Raw genomic sequence first — 21,903 nt, 5'->3', positions numbered from 1 at the left:
GATATCTAAATTGATATTTAGATATGCTAAATATCTAAATTGATTACACAGTCAAAAGATCAGAGGGGAAGAGGAGATATAAATAAGAAAACAAGAAAACTAGAAGAGAGCACATCAGAGAATCTGCATAAATCCAGGGAGTTGCATGCTTTTGCTCATACTTAAACCTCTATATTGCTAAAACAAAATGAAACAAAAAAGCATATAAGGCAAGCATTATACATTTTAAAGTCTTCATTGTAGAAAATTCTTATATTCAACAAGTTCGGCGGTGGAAATCAGAGGTATCTTTTAGTTCATTTCCTCTCTTACTGCGATATGGCACCAGAGTTTCTTTATGGCATTCTTCATCTCCAAGTTTCTCAGCGTGTAGATTAGAGGATTAAGCATGGGAGCAATGATGGTATAAAAAAGAGCAAACACTTTGTCTTCTGGTAAAGTAGTTGCTGGTCGAATGTAAATGAAGAACAAAGGAGCGAAAAAGAGGACCACCACAGTGATGTGGGAACTGCAGGTGGAGAGAGCTTTGCGGCGATTCTCTACAGAGTAGCACCTGACCGTGTATAAGATCACAGCGTAAGATATCAACAAGACCACGAAAGTCACCAGGCCCATCAGGCCCGAGTTGGCGACGACAAGGAGACCGATTCTGGTGGTGTCAGTGCAGGCCAGTTTCAGCAGAGGATACACATCGCAGAAGTAATGATCTATTTCGTTGGGGCCACAGTAGGGTAAAAAGATGGCCAGGAGAAACTGACCAAAGGAATGCAGGAACCCCCCAGCGCAGCAAGCAGTGATCATGGCAACGCACTTCTGTCTGGTCATGATCAGAGTGTAGCGCAGAGGCTTGCAGATGGCCACATAGCGGTCATAGGCCATCCCCGTGAGGAGGAAGACCTCGATGCCCCCAAAGAAGTGCATGGTGAAGAGCTGGGTCATGCAGCCGTTGTAGGAAATGGTCTTCTTTGCTGCCAGCAAGTCAGTGATCAACTTGGGGATCACAGTGGAGGTGTAACAAAGGTCTGAGAGGGAGAGAAAGCTCAGAAAGAAATACATGGGCTGCTTCATAAGTTGACTGGAGGTGATAGAGATCGTGACAAGTAGGTTTCCAATCAGAATTGCAGTGTAACAAAGTAAGAACAGTAAAAAACAGAGAATTTCAATTTCCTTTTTCTGAGAAAGTCCTAGGAGAATAAATTCTATAATGTTATTCCTATTTTCCATGACTCAGAGCAGTTTGTAGCTACCTGAAATTAAATAGTTATCAATCTTTATAAATACATAAATACGACGATGTATATTATTCCTTGTCATGGGCATTTTATAATGGAAAGCGTACAAAACTTGAAGAAAAAGATTTGATTTTTATTTTGAAAGGCTTTTGTTGCATTCTCTTTGTCTCTTTCTGGAAAATGTTAATTCCCGAGAAGCAAATTTGATACCTGATTTAAAAACTAACACTGTAGAATGGAGCAAGCATATTTACGCAACCATTCTATTAGCATGTATTAAACAAACATAACTGGATATTATGCCCTGTAGAATTCAAGAAATGGTACTGTAGAAAAAAAACAGTCATCCGTTTCCTATTTTCACCATTTGTTATTGAGAAAATAGACATAGAAATGAAACTTTGACAGAAAATACAAACACACTTATATGTGGATAATGTTATATGTGAAAAATTTCCTTACATCTATCCTAGGTGATAAATAGAAAAAAAAAATCAACCAATTTGGAATCATGAGGTATATATACATGGCCAAATTCAGTTTTATATATCTATTGTGCCTAATTTACAGATATGATTAATTTATAAGTGTGCCTAATTTACAGATAGGATATGATATTTTATACTCAAAAAGATAACAAGCAAAGTATAATTACCTCTATTTTTTCAAAAGGTATCATCTCAAACTTTAAAAATATTTGTTTTAGACATTCAGTAAGGCAAAGAATGCTCAAACTACCGCACAATTGCACTCATCTCACACGCCAGTGAAATAATACTTAAAATTCTCCAAGCCAGGCTTCAGCAATACGTGAACCGTGAACTTCCAGATGATCAAGCTGGTTTTAGAAAAGGCAGAGGAATCAGAGATCAAATTGTCAACATCCGCTGGGTCATCGGAAAAGCAAGAGAGTTCCAGAAAAACATCTATTTCTGCTTTATTGACTATGCCAAAGCCTTTGACTGTGTGGATCACAATAAACTGTGGAAAATTCTGAAAGAGATGGGCATACCAGACCACCTGGCCTGCCTCTTGAGAAACCTGTATACAGGTCAGGAAGCAAGAGTTAGAACTGGACATGGAACAGCAGACTGGTTCCAAATAGGAAAAGGAGTATGTGAAGGCTGTATATGGTCACCCTGCTTATTTAACTTATATGCAGAGTACATCATGAGAAACGCTGGGCTGGAGGAAGCACAAGTTGGAATTAAGATTGCCTGGAGAAATATCGATAACCTCAGATATGCAGATGACACCACCCTTATGGCAGGAAGTGAAGAAGAGTTCAAGAGCCTCTTGATGAAAGTGAAAGAGGAGAGTGAAAAAGTTGGCTTAAAGCTCAACATTCAGGAAACTAAGATCATGGCATCCGGTTCCATCAGTTCATGGGAAATAGATGGGGAGACAGGGGAAACAGTGGCTGACTTTATTTTTCTGGGCTCCAAAATCACTGCAGATGGTGATTGCAGCCATGAAATTTAAAGATGCTTACTTCTTGGAAGGAAAGTTATGACCAACCTAGACAGCATATTAAAAAGCAGAGACATTACTTTGCCAACAAAGGTCCGTCTAAGTCAAGGCTATGGTTTTTCCAGTAGTCATGTGTGGATGTGAGAGTTGGACTATAAAGAAAGCTGAGTGCCAAAGAATTGATGCTTTTGAACTGTGGTGTTGGAGAAGACCCTAAAGAGTCCATTGGACTGCAAAGAGATCCAACCAGTCCATCCTAAAGGAGATCAGTCCTGGGTGTTCGTTGGAAGGACTGATGTTGAAGCTGAAACTCCAATACTTTGGCCACCTGATGCAGAGACCTGACTCATTTGAAGAGACCCTGATGCTGGGAAAGATTGAGGGCTGGAGGAGAAGGGGACGACAGAGAATGAGATGGTTGGATGGCATCACCGACTCAATGGACATGGGTTTGAGTAAACTCTGGGAGTTGGTGATAGACAGGGAGGCCTGGCGTGTTGCAATTCATGGGGTCTCAAAGAGTCAGACACGACTGAGTGACTGAACTGAACTGAAGGCATTTTAGGATAATAGTAGGTTTCACTTGAGTTTTGGTTTCACACAGTGTCTTATTCATTTGCATAAATTTGCTTCTTTCTAATTGATGTACTCAAACTCTTCAAATCTTCCTAGTAATCAGTCATCTTGAAAATGTTTGTTTCTTTCTGTTCCTACATCACACGTCTTAGTATCTCAGGCTGGCTTTTCTCTCTTTAATTTCTGTTATTTTTACTTCCTCTCCTCCTAGCCACTGCTATAAAGTAATGTAAGATCAGTGCTAATAATGTGTTTATAACCATCACACCTTTGAACAAACAAATAACTTTCTATTGGCAAAAGTTCAAGAAGCATAGACTAGGGGAAACTACTGAAAATTAATCATCGCACTAAATCACACCAAAATTCTCTACTTCAACTGTATAAAACACAGGACCTTAGTATTTAAAATAATTTATTTCATTTACTCCAAACTTCAGAGCCAATATATTCACAATTTATTTTCAAATCTGTAATGCTCCTCTCCTTCTTTTTCATTTTCAGAGAAATTGCCATTCAAATCTGTGTACATAAAGTGGGGTTTGGAAGAGGAAAACTTTGAATCTGTCTGGTGTATGAGGGTTACCATCAATGCCCACAAGATGACATTTAAATAGGTATCATACTGAATAGTGAAGAGGGGATATCTGTAGTGGTCAAATAAGCCATCTCCTTCAACCAGCACTAACAATTATGCTTTAGGCTTTTAATCATTCCCAATAATTTAAAAGCATGTAATTCTCTATTCTAATTTCTCCCCTAAATTTTATTCTTCTTCTGATTTGGTGGGAAACACTGCAAGTTAAATATTCAATCACAGATTATTCTTTATATAATACTTGATTTGCTGCATGATCAGTTAACTTACATTTTCTCAGCCTTTTTTCCCCCTTACTATTTGTCTAAAATTCTGCCTCTGTGAGACTCTTTATCAGATAACAGACCAAATTATATTTGAAAAAGACAATGTAAATGCCATTTTGATAAGTGTGTTTGCCTTAAAAGTGGAAAATCAATGAAATAATTATGAATTATCAAGAAAATAAACAAATGCTTTTATAATGCAGGTTATTTTGTCTTACCAATATTTGAATATTTCAGGAAAAATTGAAAATTATTTTTAAAATAGCAATCACGTAAATGCACTCAATCTACCCCATTAGAAAGAGAGGGAAATATGTGAAAAATTCCTAAAAACTAATTTACTTTTTAAAATATAAAAACTGTATAATGCATGACTCAAAAACTATAGCCTCTATTCCTGAACAACTTGAAAGCATTTCCCCTATTTTCAATTATTTTTATAGAAATAAAAAAGTATGACTCATATCTAAATGTATCATAGCATTTTCACATTTAAAGAAATAAGTATTATATCATCTTAACAGAAGATATTCTTTAAAATGAAGCAAAGTATTTTCTCCTTCATCTCGTTGTACTATTTTCTAACTTGACTTGAGTATGCCACATCCCTGTTTTGTATTTCAGTTTAGACATCAATGAGCAATGGGAGTTAAACTATATCTTTAAGGATCTCTGCTGGACCTGAACTTTTTGTCCATGGTTCTGACATAAATTTTGAGGAGTCAGCAGCTGAATGTTAATGATTATTGTTTTCCAAACAAATCAGAGTAAATTTACAACTCCTCTCCAGGTTATTGTCTCTCTTACCCCTTATAAGATTAACTGATCCAGTCTCAGAAAGAAGCACAACTCCTTGAGCTCTCCTTTAATTTGGATCCTTTAGAGACTGCTATTTTAAGTTCCTTTTATCCAATCCAGGTATATGGAAGTCTATATCATCTATGGTTCATACTTAAGTATTCTCTGAAATCTCTAATGATTCCATGAAGTAGTGAAGCTGGACTAGCAGTTCCAAATCAATATTTGTTCAATACTATCACAGTGTATTAAACTCCAACTACTTCCAGGTAGATTTCACTAACTACAGCCCACCGTGCCATGGCTGCCCAAATATTCTAAGTCTTATGGTTCTTAGAGCTACCTACCTTACTTTGTATTTTTATCTGATTATTGTAAGATACTATTAAATGCTTTAGCTTGTCTCTCTAAAAAAATCTTATCTTGGTGAGAGTTAGGGCCAGTGCCTCATTTTATCCCTGAAATGAACAAAATTAAAAATGAAACAAAACAAAATTTATGCCATTCAGATCTATGTTGAATAGTGAATGCTTAACTTTGGAACAGATTATGTAAACTCTGAGTCACCTTACTTGTTTAACCTCTAAAGAAAGGAAAATAAAACTCATTATTAATTAGTTATCAACTACTATGTGCCAAAAGTTGTACTAGGTGGAAAAAAGACTAAAATCACCTAGGAGGCTTCACTGAAATTCTCATTTAGTAAGTTAGTTACCCAGTTCTCCTATAATAAGATTGTGACTGGATAATGAAATGATGAATTATGAAGGATTTGATGTATTAGATTATACAATACATTCCTCATTTAATCAATTGTAGTGTACTTTGTCTCATCATGAATTAAATTATTAATTATATTAGTTTTGTCATTATATCCTCACTCTATACTTTAAGTGTTCAGTATGTATTTGTCAAAGAAATAATTTTATTGCAATATTTGATAGAATGAAATGAAACTTAATTTTAATTATGTCATTATCAATATAATTGTTTTGAGACATAAAAGCACAGAATCTTATAATCATATTTACTTCAGAAAGATAGAGACTCGGAAAGATCAACTTAGGATTGTTCTTCTAATTTTTCCTAGTATTCTGTCTATTAGCAAAAATCATTTGAAGTTCACATAAACCCCTCCCTGTAGCCTTTCTCCGTTTTTCACTCCCTTGGCTTACTGTGGAGACTAGACCCTTAAGAGTAGTCTTATATATTCAAACTCAGTCACTTGCCCTAAAACCCTGGTTGTCTCCAGCCTTGGTGGTTTCCAAAATGTACAGAACTAAATCTGACCATGCTCCATTCACCACTCTTTCATTTATTCTGAATAATTATTCAGATCAACTTCATTAACTTCTAATTTTAATAAATAGCTCTGTCTTGGTTGAAATGTAATAGAATAAGTGGTGTTAATACAGGAATGAGAAACTCAAGCTACAAATATGGCACATTCAGGCAATTAATAGAGAGTAAGAGCAGAGTGATTTAACACACTCTGCACTCCAGTGCGCTTGCCTGGGAAATCCCATGGACGGAGGATCTGGTGGGCTACAGTCCACAGGCTCGCAAAGAGTTGGACACGACTGAGCGACTTCACTGTCACTTTACACCTTCATGCATTGGAGAAGGAAATGGCCACCCACTCCAGTGCTCTTGCCTGGAGAATCCCAGGGACGGGAGCCTGGTGGGCTGCCGTCTATGGGGTCACAGAGTCGGACACGACTGACGTGACTTAGCAGCAGCAGTACTTCTTGAGGTTTTCCTTAACAGATTTTCTGTATCCTTAACTGAAATATAAGTCACCGACTTTCTGCTTTACTTGTTTCCCTTTAATATTCCCCAAGTTATGAGAAAATGCTTATTACTATTATCATTTATTACTTTATGCAACTGACATAGGAAGGGTAAGTTATCACACATGAGTTGTATAAAAAATATATAACCATGAAAGAGATGCTCTATGTTACCAGGTAGGCAGAGCAATAGTTTCAAATGTTGACTGTATGTAAATGTGGCTAAAGTTTACTTACAAACATTAGCCAGAGGCAAATGATCATTAAATTATATTTAGATAATTAATTCTAAAATCATATTGATCAAGCAATAGTAATTAATTGTGGGTTGATTAAAGAAAAGTCAACTCATGTCCAACTCACCAGATATTTGGCTTAAATCTAAGGTACATGTAGTATTTCACAGTACCATACCTTAAGTTAACCAGTAAATTTTATTATTATGTAGTAATATGTCTCATTATACAAATAATTTTGAAGAAATCTGAAAATAGAACTTACCTGCTCTCTAAGGTAAGGTGTCCAGCTTTTTTCTTAAGCAAATTCAAAAGGCTTTTCCCAGTTTTATTTTAATATTTAAGAGAATAAAAGGGGGCACCATCAGCATTTATGTTGGCAGCTATTCTTTATTTCTCTTTAAATAACACTTTTATTGTATTCTATGGTGAACATAAAAACCAAGACAACACAAGGTTCCCATCTGATTTCTAAAAACTTTACTTGGGAGATATTTAACTTGCAGACACTTATTGCAGTATCTCTGTGAGTCTGGAAATTCCCTTTGGGATAATTTGACCAAAGTGAAGCTGAACTTTTGGAACATTATTCAAAGACCTAAAAATAATTATATCGACCAAGCCATATTTTCCCTATGTGTATATGGAAACTAAGCACAAGTCAGCTTCTACTTTAATATGGTGACAATTGTGAGCAAAACCCTAATGACCTGGAAAGAAAGCTCACAATACCCACACCTCAGAAGGAAGAGGTGAGGAAAGAAAAGGAAACTCTGAGTTGCAGGTGAAAGGAAGGCATTGATGCTGCCTCAACTGACAGTTTGTGGAGGATGCTGGCTATTCCAGCATGCATCTCCTAAAGTCTATTAATAATGAAACCTCTTTGAAAAGTTACCACAGTCTATTCTTTATTCCTCAATGTCCTTCACTGTTGATTTTTCTGTCAACAAGTCACCCAAACATCTGCCTTATCTACCTCATCCCTGTAATGGAAGATAATGCCAAGACTTTTTGTGATTGTTTATGTTTTTCTTATTTCTCAGTAACATTTTAAGACAGTATTTTCTCTTCTTTGACAGCATTTTATTCAGGCTACAGAGACCATATTCCTCAAATGTATTAATATCTTAAAAAATGGAACTTTAACAACTTTAAGTGCACAACACAGTGGCATTAATTACATTTAAAATATTGTGCCACCACTACATATTTCCAAAACATTTTCATCACCACAAACAGAAATTTGAACCCATTAATATTAACTCCTCAGCCTCCTATTCCTCTAACTGATGTCCTGTAATATACTCTGCCTCTAGGAACCTGCTTCTTATCTTTCATGTAAATAGAATCACACAATGTTTGTTTCTCCTGTTGTTTTAAATTAATTAGTTAATTTGGCTGATCGGGTCTTAGCTGTGGCACAGGGATCTCTCATTACTCTACCTGGATGCTTCAATGCAGTGTGGGATCTCAGCTGCTCCTCTACATGTGGGATCTTAGCTCCCAAGTAGGGACTGAACCCGTGTCCCCTGCACTAAAGGTGGTTTCCTAACCACTGGACCACCAAGCAGATCCCCTATCCCTTTTTCCAACCTTGCAATTTAATCTTCAGTTCAGTTCACTTCAGTAGCTCAGTTGTGTCTGACTCTTTGTGACACTATGGACTGCAGCATGCTAGACCACCCTGTCCATCACCAAACCCCGGAGCTTACTCAAATTCATGTCCATTGAGTCGGTGATGCCATCCAACCACCTCATACTCTGTCACCCCCTTCTCCTCCTGCCTTCAATATTTTCCAGCAACAGGGTCTTTTCCAATAAGTCAGTTCTTTGCATCAGGTGGTCAAACCATTGCAGTTTCAGTTTCAGAATCAGCCCTTCCAATGAATATTCAGGAATGATCTCCTTTAGGATGGACTGGTTGGATCTCCTTGCAGTCCAAGGGACTCTCAAGAGTGTTCTCCAACGCCACAGCTCAAAAGCATCAATTCTTTGGTGCTCAGATTTCTTTGTAGTCCAACTCTCACATCCATACATGAAACTGGAAAAACCATAGATTTGACTAGATGGACCTTTGTCGGCAAAGTAATGTCTCTGCTTTTTAATATGCCATCTAGGTTGGTCACAGCTTTTCTTTCAAGGAGCTAATATCTTTTAATTTCATGGCTGAGTCACCATCTGCAGTGATTTTAAAGCCCAAAAAATTAAGGTCTTTCACTGTTTCCACTATTTCTCCATCTATTTGCCATGAAGTGATGGGACCAGATGCCATGAGCTTAGTGTTCAGAGTGTTGTCCTAAGCCAGCTTTTTCACTCCCCTCTTTCACATTCATCAAGAGACTCTTTAGTTCTTTTTTGATTTCTGCCATAAGGGTGGTTGTCATCTGCATATCTGAGATTATTGATATTTCTCCTGGCAATCTTGATTCCAGCCTGTGATCATCCATCCCGACATTTATCATGATGTACTCTGCATATAAGTTAAATAAGTAGGGAGACAGTATACAACCTTAACATACTCCTTTTCCAATTTGGAACCAGTCTGTTGTTCCATATCCCATTCTAACTGTTGCTTCTTGACCTGCATACAGATTTCTCTGGAGGCAGATAAGGTTGTCTGGTAGTTCTATCTCTTGAAGAATTTTCTACTGTTTGTTGTGATCTACACAGTCAAAGGCGTTGGTGTAATCAGTAAAGCAGAAACATATGTTTTTCTGGAATTCCCTTGCTTTTTCTATGACCCAACAGATACTGGGAATTAGATCCTTGGCTCTTCTGCCCTTTCTAAATCCAGCTTGAACATCTGGAAGTTCACTGTTGATGTACTGTGGAAGCCTGGTTTGGAGAATTTTGAACATTACTTTGCTAGTGTGTGAAGGTGAAGTCGCTCAGTCATGTCCGACTCTTTGTGACCCCATGGACTATGAGGAGCCCATCAGGCTCCTCAGTCCACGGAATTTTCCAGGCAAGAGTACTGGAGTGGGTTGCCATTTGCTTGTAATTGTGTGGTAGTTTGAGCATTCTATGGCATTGCCTTTCCTTGTGATTGGAATGAAAACTGACCTTTTCCAGTCCTGTGGCTTCTGGGGAGTTTTCCAAATTTGCTGGCATATGGAGTGCAGCACTTCCACAGCATCATCTTTTAGGATTTGAATCCCAAGGATTTTGTATCCCAAGGCCAAATTTGCCTATTACTCCAGGTATATCTTGACTTTTGACTTTTGCATTCCAGTCCCCCCAATGAAAAGTGGGCTTCCCTCATAGTTCAGATCATGAACACCTTATTGCCAAATTCAGACTTAAATTGAAGAAATTAGGACAAACCACTATACCATTCAAGATATGACCTAAATCAAATCCCTTATGATTATACAGTGGAAGTGACAAATAGGTTCATGGGACTAGATCTGATAGACAGAGTGCCTGTTGAACTATAGATGGAGGTTTGTGACATTGTACAGGAGACAGGGATCAAGATCATCCCCAAGAAAAAGAAATGCAAAAAAGCAAAATGGCTGCCTGAGGAGGCCTTACAAATAGCTGTGAAAAGAAGGGAAGCAAAAAGCAAAGGAGAAAAGGAAAGATATACCCATTTGAATGCAGAGTTCCAAAGAATAGCCAGGAGAGATAAGAAAGCCTTCCTCAGCGATCAATGCAAAGAAATAGAGGAAAACAATAGAATGGGAAAGGCTAGAGATCTCTTCAAGAAAATTAGAGATAACAAGGGAGCATTTCATGCAAAGATGGGTTCAATAAAGGACAGAAATGGCAGGGACCTAACAGAAACAGAAGATATTAAGAAGAGGTGACAAGAATACACAGAAGAACTGTACAGAAAAGATCTTCATGACCCAGATAATCATGATGGTATGATCACTCACCTAGAGCCAGACATCCTAGAATGTGAAGTCAAGTGGGTCTTAAGAAGCATCACTATGAACAAAGATAGTGGAGGTGATGGAATTCCAGTTGAATTCTTTCAAGTCCTAAAAGATAATGCTGTGAAAGTGCTACACTCAATATGCCAGCAAATTTGGAAAACTCGGCAGTGGTCACAGGACTGGAAAAGCTCAGTTTTCATTCCAATCCCAAAGAAAGGCAATGCCAAATAATGCTCAAAATACCACACAGTTGCACTCATCTAACAAGCTAGTAAAGTAACACTCAAAATTCTCCAAGCCAGGCTTCAACGGTACGTGAACTGTGAACTTCCACATGTTCGAGCTGGTTTTTGAAAAGGCAGAAAAACCAGAGATCATTCTTTGAATCATCGAAAAAGCAAGAGAGTTCCAGAAAAACATCTATTTCTGCTTTATTGACTATGTCAAAGCATTTGACTGTGTGGATCACCACAAAATGTAGAAAATTTTGAGAGATGGGAATACCAGTCCGCCTAACTTGCCTCTTGAGAAATCTGTATGCTGGTCAGGAAGCAACAGTTAGAACTGGACATGGAACAGCAGAGTCTTCCAAATAAAGAAAAGAGTATGTCAAGGTTGTATATTGTCACCCTGCTTATTTAACTTATATGCAGAGTACATCATGAGAAACGCTGGGTTGGAGGAAGCACAGGCTGGAATCAAGATTGCCAGGAGAAATATCAATAACCTCAGATATGCAAATGACAACCACCCCTATGGCAGAAATCAAAAAAGAACTAAAGAGCCTCTTGTTGAAAGTGAAAGGAGAGTGAAAATGTTGGCTTAAAACTCAATATTCAGAAAACTAAGATTATGGCACCTGTCCCATCACTTCATGGCAAGTAGATGGAGAAACAGTGGAAACAGTGACCTACTTTATTTTTTTCGTCTCTAAAGTCACTGCAGATGGTGATTGCAGCCATGAAATTAAAAGATGCTTACTCCTTGGAAGAAAACTTATGACCAACCTTGACCGCATATTGAAAAGCAGAGACATTACTTTGCCATTACTTTGTTATAACTCCTCTTCATTTATAGTAAGCCTGCTTTAAAGCTAAGGAAAATTTTATCAATTCTTATTCACAACCTTACAGAGTTATGAACACAAATAGTAAATTGTGTCAAATAAGACTATTAAAATGATTTATTCAATCTTATTGAGAACCAACTTGGTGGGGTGGATCATAGAAGATGCCTTAAAACATTTATTATTTAAGCGTGCCTGCTTTACAGTTGAGATGAATAACTCTCCCTGTCCTAACCTCAAGAAGGCAACGGGCTCGCAGAGGATACAATCCAGTGAACAACACAGATTTGGACTGAACGGGTCCACTTATACACACATTTTTTCAGTATTAAATACAGTACTACATAATTGCAGTTGGTTGAATCTGGGAGATGTGGAACTGTGGATTGACAGAAACCATGTATATTAATTGTATTTGTTTCTGTAAGGATTTTAATATTTTTACTAATATCTGTACATATTATTAACCACATTTTTGTGTATTAGCTTCTTATACAATTAATTGAAATGAAGTATTAACTCTTATTAACCAAAATATGTGATTATGTAAGTGACCAAGAGACAACACATCGCTGCTAGTTCAAAACTGAAAAGTGAAAAAGCAAAGATAAAAATCAAAGGTGAGTGGATGCTTGAATGTGATCAAGTAAATTACCATCTTTGAACACTTGTTTCCTTATTCCTGAAAGAGAAATGAAATTACCAACTGACCAAAAAAAAAAAAAAAAAACCACAACCTAAATATTGATAATTATTTTTTATTCGATTGACTGAAACCTAGAAATTACGGGGCTTCCCCGGTGGCTCAGCCAGTAAAGAATTCACCTGTTGTGCAGGATACCCGAGTTCAATCCCTGGGTCAGGAAGATCTCCTGGAGGAGGAATGGCTTCCCGCTCCAATATGCTTGCCTGGAGAATCCCAGGGACAGAGGAGCCTGGTGGGCTCAGCCCATGAGGTCACAATAGAGTCAGACTCCACTGACAGACTATGCGCAGCGCAAACCTGGGAGACAACAGCTCAGTTCAAAGAAACTGCTCCGAAAAGGGAAGGCAGGAGTCAGAATGTCCATGCATTTTGCAGCAAAATCCAGGTAGTCAGACCATCAGAGGATTACTTTAAATCAAAGAAAACCAGGGAGCTCGTGTTAATGAATTCAGGGCTTCTCTGCGCCTGGGAAGGGGGAATAGTCTGGGCTCCTTGACATCATCCCTGTGAGCTGCACCTTAACTGCTTAGGGCCGGTGCCTGTTCTTTCCTATTCTGTTTTCTCAGGGTGCAGCTCTGATCCCACCCAGAGCTCCTCAGGCTCAGGGTCTGAGCGGGAGCTGGGGGTGCGGGAGCTGGGGGTGCAGGAGCCGTGCTGACGACTTGGTGGCCTCAGCATCCTCTGTCGGTCGGCACGACAGGTCAGTTTTCCTTCACAGAATAAAATGTTTTCAAAGTTATAGTTAAACCACGAACATCTTGCTTTCTATCAGTTTCTGCGCCTTTCTCTAAAGCAATCAATGCACATTATTTGTGCCTTGATTTAAATTATAGTGTCACCCTGCCATCTAGTGGATATGCTAGGTGCATCACTTGTTAGGGAAAGACTAATTCATACTCTCTGCTACTAATTTGCAGAGGGAGTTTATGCTGCTTGTGGCTCAGAAGGTAAAGAATCCGTCTAGAATGTGAGAGATTCTGGGTTCGATTCCTAGATCAGGAAGATACCCTGGAGAAAGGAATATCAACTCACTCCAATATTCTTGCCGGGAGAATTCCAGGCGCAGAGAAGCCTGCTGGGTTACAGCCCACAGGGTTGCAAAGAGTCAGCCACGACTGAGCGATTAGCACTTTATACTCTTCGATCCTATGAAAACATTCTGCCAGTTGCTATGTAATTTTGCTGAGAATGAGACCACAAATAGCTAATGTAGGGTCAAACTGGGAATGTTGGGGGAAAGTAAAACCAACATTTCCTTCCCATTATGTCAAACTAGTATTTAAACTGTATATAAACTTAAGGGGAAAAAATAATCTCTTGTGTAATAAGAAATAATACTGGACTGAGATGATCAGATTTACTTTAATTCTTGAATCTTTTCTGAAATATGCGCCAGACTGGAGGCCCAGGCTAGATCAAAGAAAGATAAATAAAACTGCCTGTGAGCACAGTGAGGAACCCTGGACACCAGGGTGCTCGTGATGGCCTGCCTTCACACTCGCTGTTCTCAGAGGCATCTGCACACACATACCTGGGGGAGGAAAGTGCAGGTGTTAGTGGCTCTGTCGTGTCTGACTCTTCATGACCCCATGGACTATAGCCCACCAGTCTCCTCCATCCATGGAATTCTCCAGGAAAGAATACTGGAGTGAGCAGCCATAGAAGCCAGCTCTCCTGCATTGCAGGTCAAATCTGCACCATCTGAGCCCCCAGGGATCTATCTAAAACTACATACTTACATGCAATACTGAATTTAGGAGGCTATTTGAATGAACTTTCTTACTTTTTTAAAGTACGCTTTGCCCACTACACTTACAGGAATGACCTCTCAGTTTGTGCCGCGCTCAGCCACTCAGTCGTGTCCAGCTCTTTGTGATCCCATGGACAAGAGCCCGCCAAGCTCCTCTGTCCATGGGACTTCTCCAGGCAAAAATACTGGAGTGAGTAGCCATTCCCTCCTCCAGGCACTGTTTCCAACCCAGGGACTGAACCTGGGTCTCCTGCATTGCAGGAGGATTCTTAACCATCTGAGTCACCAGGGAAGGCCCTCCTCCATTATAGACAAAGATTAATAACGTTTGCATTGAACTGGATCCTTCTGCATTAAGGTGGTTAGAATGCACCACCTAATTATAGCAATAGATATTTTATCAGATGGAGTATTTAAATCAACCTGTTACAGATGTGTAAATTATGAATTTTGAGAATTATACAGATAATTTTAAAACAGTATTTTGAGAACACCAAGTAAAAACTGATCTTAGTGAAAGCTCTGGGCCAATGTGAGGACCAGTCACAGAATATGGGAAATGTAGAGAGACATTGTGGAGTTTAATATCTTGTCTGCATGCTTCCTGAGGAGTCTCCCCCTTCTTTTTGTTTACATTAAAGTTTGTGTCTCTAGAGCCCCTTCTTATATACTTTTAGTGAAACTGGGCAACCCAGAGACGCTGAGTCATTCACACTATTCTGTTTATTGACACTGGAGAAAAAAAGAAAATTCTTTTATTGTTGTTGTTCTGAAATTAGCTTCCTGTTGCTTTTAGAAGTGGATTCATTTAAAATTAAATTTCTGTCCTCAGGAAGCAGAAAAAAAGGGCCAGTGTTTCTTTCATATTTTAGCCTTGAAATATTTGAAGGCAGTGTTAAGAGTCTGTTTTTGTTTTCCTTCTGTGTTCCAGATGTCTTCAGGCCTTTGACTATCAGATGCTCTAGCTCCCATATTACACCTCACTGTTTATTACTTCACATTTTAGGTGCCTGTATAATTATCGCTAGTTTCTGGGAATTATTCACTTATCTGCAGTGAGATGTTGTCGAGAACATGATGTTTGTTTCTGAATCAAAATGAAAATGGGAGTTACTTCTTTCTGTTTACGTCAACTACTAATGAAACCACACTGAATGCCATGATTATAATATTGAAACTGAATCCGTTTCATTCCCATTGTCGACACTGTTTTGCAACCACAACCTCTTCATTACTACAGACTTGTCCTGGGGGCATGGAACTCTATTTCAACTCTATTCAGCAACCGGTACCAATCCTAATTGCATTCTTTACACAGTTTAGATTCCCTGGTCGTCTGATCATATCTCATACGATAAGACGTGGGATTCTTGTCCTCCGGAGGAGACAAATTCAGTCTGGGGCCAGAGACGAGGCTGGATCGCTCAGAGCTTTTGTGTAATAAAGTTTTATTAAAGTGTAAAGGAGATAGAGAAAGCTTCTGGCACAGGCATCAGAAGTGGGCAAAAGAGTACCCCCCTGCTAGTCTTTAGCTATATGTTATATATATGTATATACTAACATATATATATGTATATACTAACATTATATACAACTATATGTTATATAGTCACTCACAGTCTGTTAATGAAAAGAAAGGAATGTCATAAAATTTAGAATGGCACCAGATAATTCATCCCTGGCCATAAAACACGATTGATTTGAATCTTGTAGAAGGGCAGAATACCAACAAATAGTTTCATTTACATAGATTAGGGGAACAATACCTGAGTAAGTAAGTTAGACTGTTTGGTGGAACCAACTTGAAGATAGAGTCTGGGGTACATTAACATAGCTTAAGACAACATTTCCATAAGAAAAAGAAATGTATTGGTTAACTCAAGGTTTGAGAGTAGTTAGCTTTAGGTGAAACTAGGTGTCATGGCAACACAGCATTTTAAGAGAAACCTCCTTTTAAATTTGTATAGAGAAGAAAAAATATGGCTGGTTTGTTTCTTCCTGCTGCTTAAGAGAGATAAAAATGTCTGGCACTTGCAGCCTCCTTCCTCCGTTTGGAGACCCCAGGCCTTCCCGCCTGTTACCCTCTCATTACTTTCTGTTGTTCAGTCTCGCAGTCCTGTAAGACTCTGCAACCCCATGGCCTGCAGCATGCCAGGCTTCTCTGTCCCTCACCATCTCCCAAAGTTTGCCCTGCATAAACTCTACTTCTAATTGAAAAAAAATTTGAACATTCAAACTCCTACCTTGGTTCAGACTGTCTTCTCTGCTTAAAATGTCTTTTGTTTTTCTTTCTTACCCCTTCCCTCTACCTTAACACTATAGTTTGACTCAAACTTCAAAGTCCTATTGTGATTTTATTGATCAGGAAATATCTTGGTCATTATTCAAGTATCTCAACATGTGACGAGCACTCTTAATATGCTTGACAAAAGTTTAATGAAAAATAAATAAGCAAAACACAAAAATATTATGCACAGTAGCAATGCAGAAAAGTGTAGTATTTTTTAAACCAAATTATTATTTCTCTCACTACATTATAATTATACCATAACAATCCTATTGTTGAACTTCCCAGGTGGCGCTAGTGGTAAACAACCCAACTGCCAATCCAAGAGAGACAGGTTTGATCCCTGGGCTGGGAAGATTCCCTCGATGAGAGCACTGCATCCCAGTCCAGAATTCTGCCTGGAAAATCCCAAGGACAGAGGAGCCTGTCGGACTTCAGTCCATACCCCTGCACAGAGTCAGACACCACTAAAGTGACTTCACACACATGCACCCAGTCACAAGTCACACACATGCACGCAGTCACATTATCATAAGCCATAACTGAGAACAAGCTTAAGTCTCTGCATTGCCACTCAAAAGGCATCTGCCTACTGATCTGGAAATAATTTGAGACTTTGAACAATCAAGAAATGCATTCTATTGCATAGGTTGACAAGGTGTGATCTGCAAACCAAATCTGTCCTACTGTTTTATAAATAAAATTTTATTGGAACAGAGTCATGCCTATTGATTTATGTATTGTCTATAGGTGAATCCAGGCTGCAAGATGCAGACGTGCATAGCTGAAATTGAGAGGATGTGGCCCACAAAGGCTAAAGTATTACACTTGATCTTAGCCAAAAGGCCGAGAAGCGATAAAGTATTTGCTGTACACATTTTTCCAGAAAAAAGTGCTGCTCCCTGTTCTATTAATTAAGTCACTGGAGTTGAGATGTTTATATGTTGATACGTCAGCTTCTTAAATAATAAGTATACTATACTTCCCATAAACCTAGACTACAAATTGAAAAATAGAATGGAATTTCAATAATAAATGTAAGAATAAAAAAAAATTTTGCTCATATTTGTAATAGTAATGCAAGTTGTATTATCTTAAGAAAACCAATCGCTTTTATAGAAAATGAAACACAACAGAATGTTAAAGAAAGGATTAAAAAAAAACACTATAATATGATTCATATTGTTTAAGTTTTACATCAAACACATCAATATGTCCCTCAGATACAGAGAAAGTGAAAGTTGCTCAGTCATGTCCGACTCCTTGCTACCCCATGGACTATACAGTCCCTGCAATTCTCCAGGCCAGAATAGTGGAGGGGGTAGCCTTTCCCTTCTCCAGGGAATCTTCCCAGCCCAGAGACTGAAGCCAGGTCTCCCGCATTGCAGGCAGATTCTTTACCAGCTGAGCCACAGGGGAAGCCCAAGAATACTGGAGTGGGTAGGCTGTCCGTTCTCCAGGGGATCTCTCCGACCAGGAATCGAACTGGGGTCTCTTGAATTGCAGGAGGATTCTTTACTAATTAACTATGAGGGAAGCCCACAGATACAGATACAGATGGACAACCAGAAATTCAACAAAAATTAAGAATCTTTGGATTGTGACACAATAGCTGATTTTGCTTTAGTATATTTCTGCATTTTGCAAGTATTTGAAGACAAAAATATAGTGTCTAGTTCAACATTTTTAAAAGATCAATGAACTAGAGTGCATGATGAAATTGTTCCCCAAACTTTGGGAAAAAATGCATATGCAACCGAAGTATCACAAGGGCATTATTTCATCTAATTGCCCCATTCGTGGTCTCACGGCAATAGTTAAATAATATTCTCTAAGGTAAACCTCCTTAGGGTTTTGGTGGCATATATATGTGACAGTTTGATGTTAGGGTTCAGCTTGTTTGGTCTCCTTTGCTCTTTGTCATGTCTGAATATATTTTTAATACATTATAAGAGAAATTCATTTTCTGCAATATACTCTAGATTCCTATTTTTCAGGCTTATTACTATATTAAAAAAAATTGACTTCTCAGCAGAAATTTTCCTGGAATCCATTAAACTTAGAAGCTTTATTAAATGAGCCAGTCAAATTCTTCTACACTCAGGTGAGTTGATTTTTATTTCACTTTAAAGGGAAAATAATATGTTTCTAATATATTCCATTAATCTTTGCAGGAGGCAAACAACATGTGCATAAATCTAATTGCCAGGTTACCTGTTTAGCTGACTAGAAGTCTTTGATTATTTATCTTTCACCACATTTATTGTTGTTCACTAGGCTACATCGCTAGGAAATATCTTTGGTTTTTCTGAATCACAATATTTTCATTCCTTTTATACATACAAATTTTAATAATAAACAAGAATTATAAGTTGTCATTTGTGCTTATATGGAATATATCCTGGAATAATGCTCTAAGAAACAAATTGAGGCTGAGATTTTATAATTTTATAATTTCTAAAATGCCTGTTACAGGACTGAGTACATAGTGGGTCTGCAATGGGAAAATTATTCCAGGGTAATTGCACAGAAAAGAAGATGAATACTATGCACAGCGCCTGTGCTCCTAACTGGGCATGGCTGACACTTCCTGGGGCTACATGGGCGATTGGGAACAGGGGCCCCAAGCCTGTTGATGAATACAGAGTGTGGGAGGTGGAGTGAAAAGCTACAGGTGTGGAGAAGGCGTGTGGGGAAGAAGGAACAAATATGCATCAGAAATTGTATTCATCCTTGGTGGAGATTTCCCTTTCAACCCTGGACTACTCAAACTTTGTTACCATAGACATAGGGAACAAATCCTGACTTTTGGAAAAAGTGTTTTCAGTTAGAGAATGTGTCCTCTATGATTTGTATGTTAAAGTGAAACATACTTTCCGGGAATCAGGAATTAACCACATGTTTAGGAATGTAAATGAACAACTGAAGAAAAAGAGTGGGGGAATATGTGAATGGCATAGCTATACATGTAGAGGAAATCTTCAAGTGTTAAGTGTGTTCTTGGAGTATAAAGTTATAAAACCTGAGTGAAAGTAACAGAGTGTTTAATTTCAACTCCTAATGAGATATAGAATTTTTAGAGAATTCTATGTGGAATGAACTTCCCTTTATACTGAGTGCCATTTCAGGTTTCAGTAAGAATTTAGGAAGTAGCTTTGAAAACAATGAATTTTAATGTCAAAAAAAGATAATAAAGGCATTTTGGAGGAAAAGAGGCTAATTTAAAAAAAAAAAAAAGACTTCAATGCACTCTTTTTCCCATAAGTACTCTCATTCTATGCCTGGGTCAGGAAGATCCCCTGGAGGAGGGCATGACAACCCTCCAAGAGAATCTCAGGGACAGAGGAACTTGGCAGGCTACAGTCCATGGAGTTGCAAAAACCTCTGACCAGACTGAGCGAATAACAGACTTTTCATTCAAATTTTGCTTCAGAGGTCTCTGAATCAACTTTTATATTTTGTCCACAGGAACCAAGAAAACCAGAGTGCTGAAGTCACTTTCATTCTCTTGGGCTTCTCAGAATACCCCAAACTCCAGATACCCCTTGTCCTGTTATTCCTAACCATCTACTCCGTCACTGTGCTGGGGAACCTGGGCATGATCCTAATTATCAAGATAAACCCCAAACTCCACACCCCTATGTACTACTTCCTCAGACACTTGTCCTTTGTTGATCTCTGTTACTCAACAGTAGTTACGCCCAAGCTACTAGAAAACCTGATTGTGGAAGACAGAACCATCTCCTTCACAGGATGCCTCATGCAATTCTTCTTTGCCTGCACATTTGTGGTGACAGAAACATTCCTGTTGGCAGTGATGGCGTATGACCGATTTGTGGCTGTTTGCAACCCTCTTCTCTACACAGTCGTGATGTCTCCGAAGCTTTGTTCCTTATTGGTGGGTGCATCATACTCTTGGGGTACAGTCTGTTCCCTGACTCTTGCCTACTTTTTATCCGAACTGTCCTTTAGAGGAAATAATATCATAAATAACTTTGTGAGCACGCGTCCATAGTTGCTGTTTCCTGCTCTGACCCCTACATTAGCCAGGAGATCATTTTAGTCTCTGCCACGTTTAATGAAGTAAGCAGCCTGATGATAATTCTTACCTCCTATGTTTTCATTTTTATCACTGTCCTGAAGATGCCTTCGACTGGGGGGCGCCACAAAGCCTTCTCCACCTGTGCCTCCCACCTGACTGCCATTACCATCTTCCACGGGAGCATCCTTTTCCTCTACTGTGTTCCTAACTCCAGAAGCTCATGGCTCATGGTCAAGGTGGCCTCTGTCTTTTACACAGTGGTCATCCCCATGCTGAACCCGCTGATCTACAGCCTCAGGAACAAAGATGTGAAAGAGACTGCTAGGAAGCTAGTTAACACCAAATTATTATGTCAACAATACAAATCGGCTTAGGTTTGCTTTTTCATTTTCAAGAGCACTGTGGAGAACTGTCCAAGTTTTCTAGCATTTTTTAATAACATTTCAAACTCCAATTTTTAGGAAAGAAAATGGTGCACACATTTAACATACTTCCCTTGTTGATACATCATTCAACAACCTTAGTAAACTGTAGAGAATTAGCAATAAAATAATAAATAACACCTAATTAAAGCCTGGACGATTAAAAAAGTCTCTAGATAATGTGTTTGTCACGAAAAGATTTCTGAGTAAAGACACATTACCATTTGCCTGTTCAGCTGAGTCGTCGTCTTCTTCTTCTTCTTCTTTTTTTTTTTAAGTCATTATAAGTCATGGAAGAATGGATTTGAGTTGTCATGAAAATTGGCCACCTGATGAGAAGAGCTGACTTATTTGAAAAGATGCTGATGCTGGGACAGATTGAGGGCAGGAGAAGAAGGGGATGACAGAGGATGAGATTGTTGGATGGCATCACCGACTCAATGGACATGGGTTTGGGTGGACTCTGGGAGTTGGTGATGGACAGGGAGGCCTGACGTGCTGCAGTTCATGGGGTCGCAAAGAGTCAGACACGACTGAGCGACTCAACTGAACTGATGAGGGAGTCACATCAGTTGAATCACAGTAACTAAGAGTTGTTCAACACTAAGACGCTAAAGTTGAAAGACTTGCCGGTGCTTAGTTGCCCAGTCATGTCCGACTCTTTACAATTCTAAGGGCTTTAGCCTGCCAGGCTCCTGTGCCCATGGCAAGAATACTAGAGTGGGTAGCCATTCTCTTCTCCACGGGATCTGCATGACCAGCAATCAAACCTATGTCTCCTGC

At 38.7% G+C, this 21,903-nt stretch overlaps 1 protein-coding gene and 2 pseudogenes across 1 annotated transcript; 1 reads left to right on the top strand and 2 right to left on the bottom strand.

Moving 5' to 3' along the window:
* Positions 1-291: 291 nt before the first annotated feature.
* On the bottom strand, positions 292-1,224 carry LOC136175607 (olfactory receptor 4P4-like). Its single transcript, XM_065945858.1, has one exon. The coding sequence runs from the start codon at positions 1,222-1,224 to the stop codon at positions 292-294; it is 933 nt and encodes a 310-aa protein (XP_065801930.1).
* A 13,040-nt stretch (positions 1,225-14,264) lies between these two features.
* On the top strand, positions 14,265-21,072 carry LOC136175606 (olfactory receptor 5D13-like; annotated as a pseudogene).
* Positions 17,263-17,514, bottom strand: LOC136176164 (U2 spliceosomal RNA; annotated as a pseudogene).
* Positions 21,073-21,903: the final 831 nt, after the last annotated feature.

This window comes from Muntiacus reevesi, chromosome 9 (assembly GCF_963930625.1).
Source record: "Muntiacus reevesi chromosome 9, mMunRee1.1, whole genome shotgun sequence".
In the NCBI taxonomy this organism is placed as follows: domain Eukaryota; kingdom Metazoa; phylum Chordata; class Mammalia; order Artiodactyla; family Cervidae; genus Muntiacus; species Muntiacus reevesi.
Note: the sequence above shows the minus strand (reverse complement) of the source record. Positions and strands in the feature narration are given on the sequence as shown.

What these genes read in the sequence shown, in the direction of transcription:
- LOC136175607 (XM_065945858.1), bottom strand. Translation starts at nt 1,224, where the DNA reads ATGGAAAATAGGAATAACATTATAGAATTTATTCTCCTAGGACTTTCT.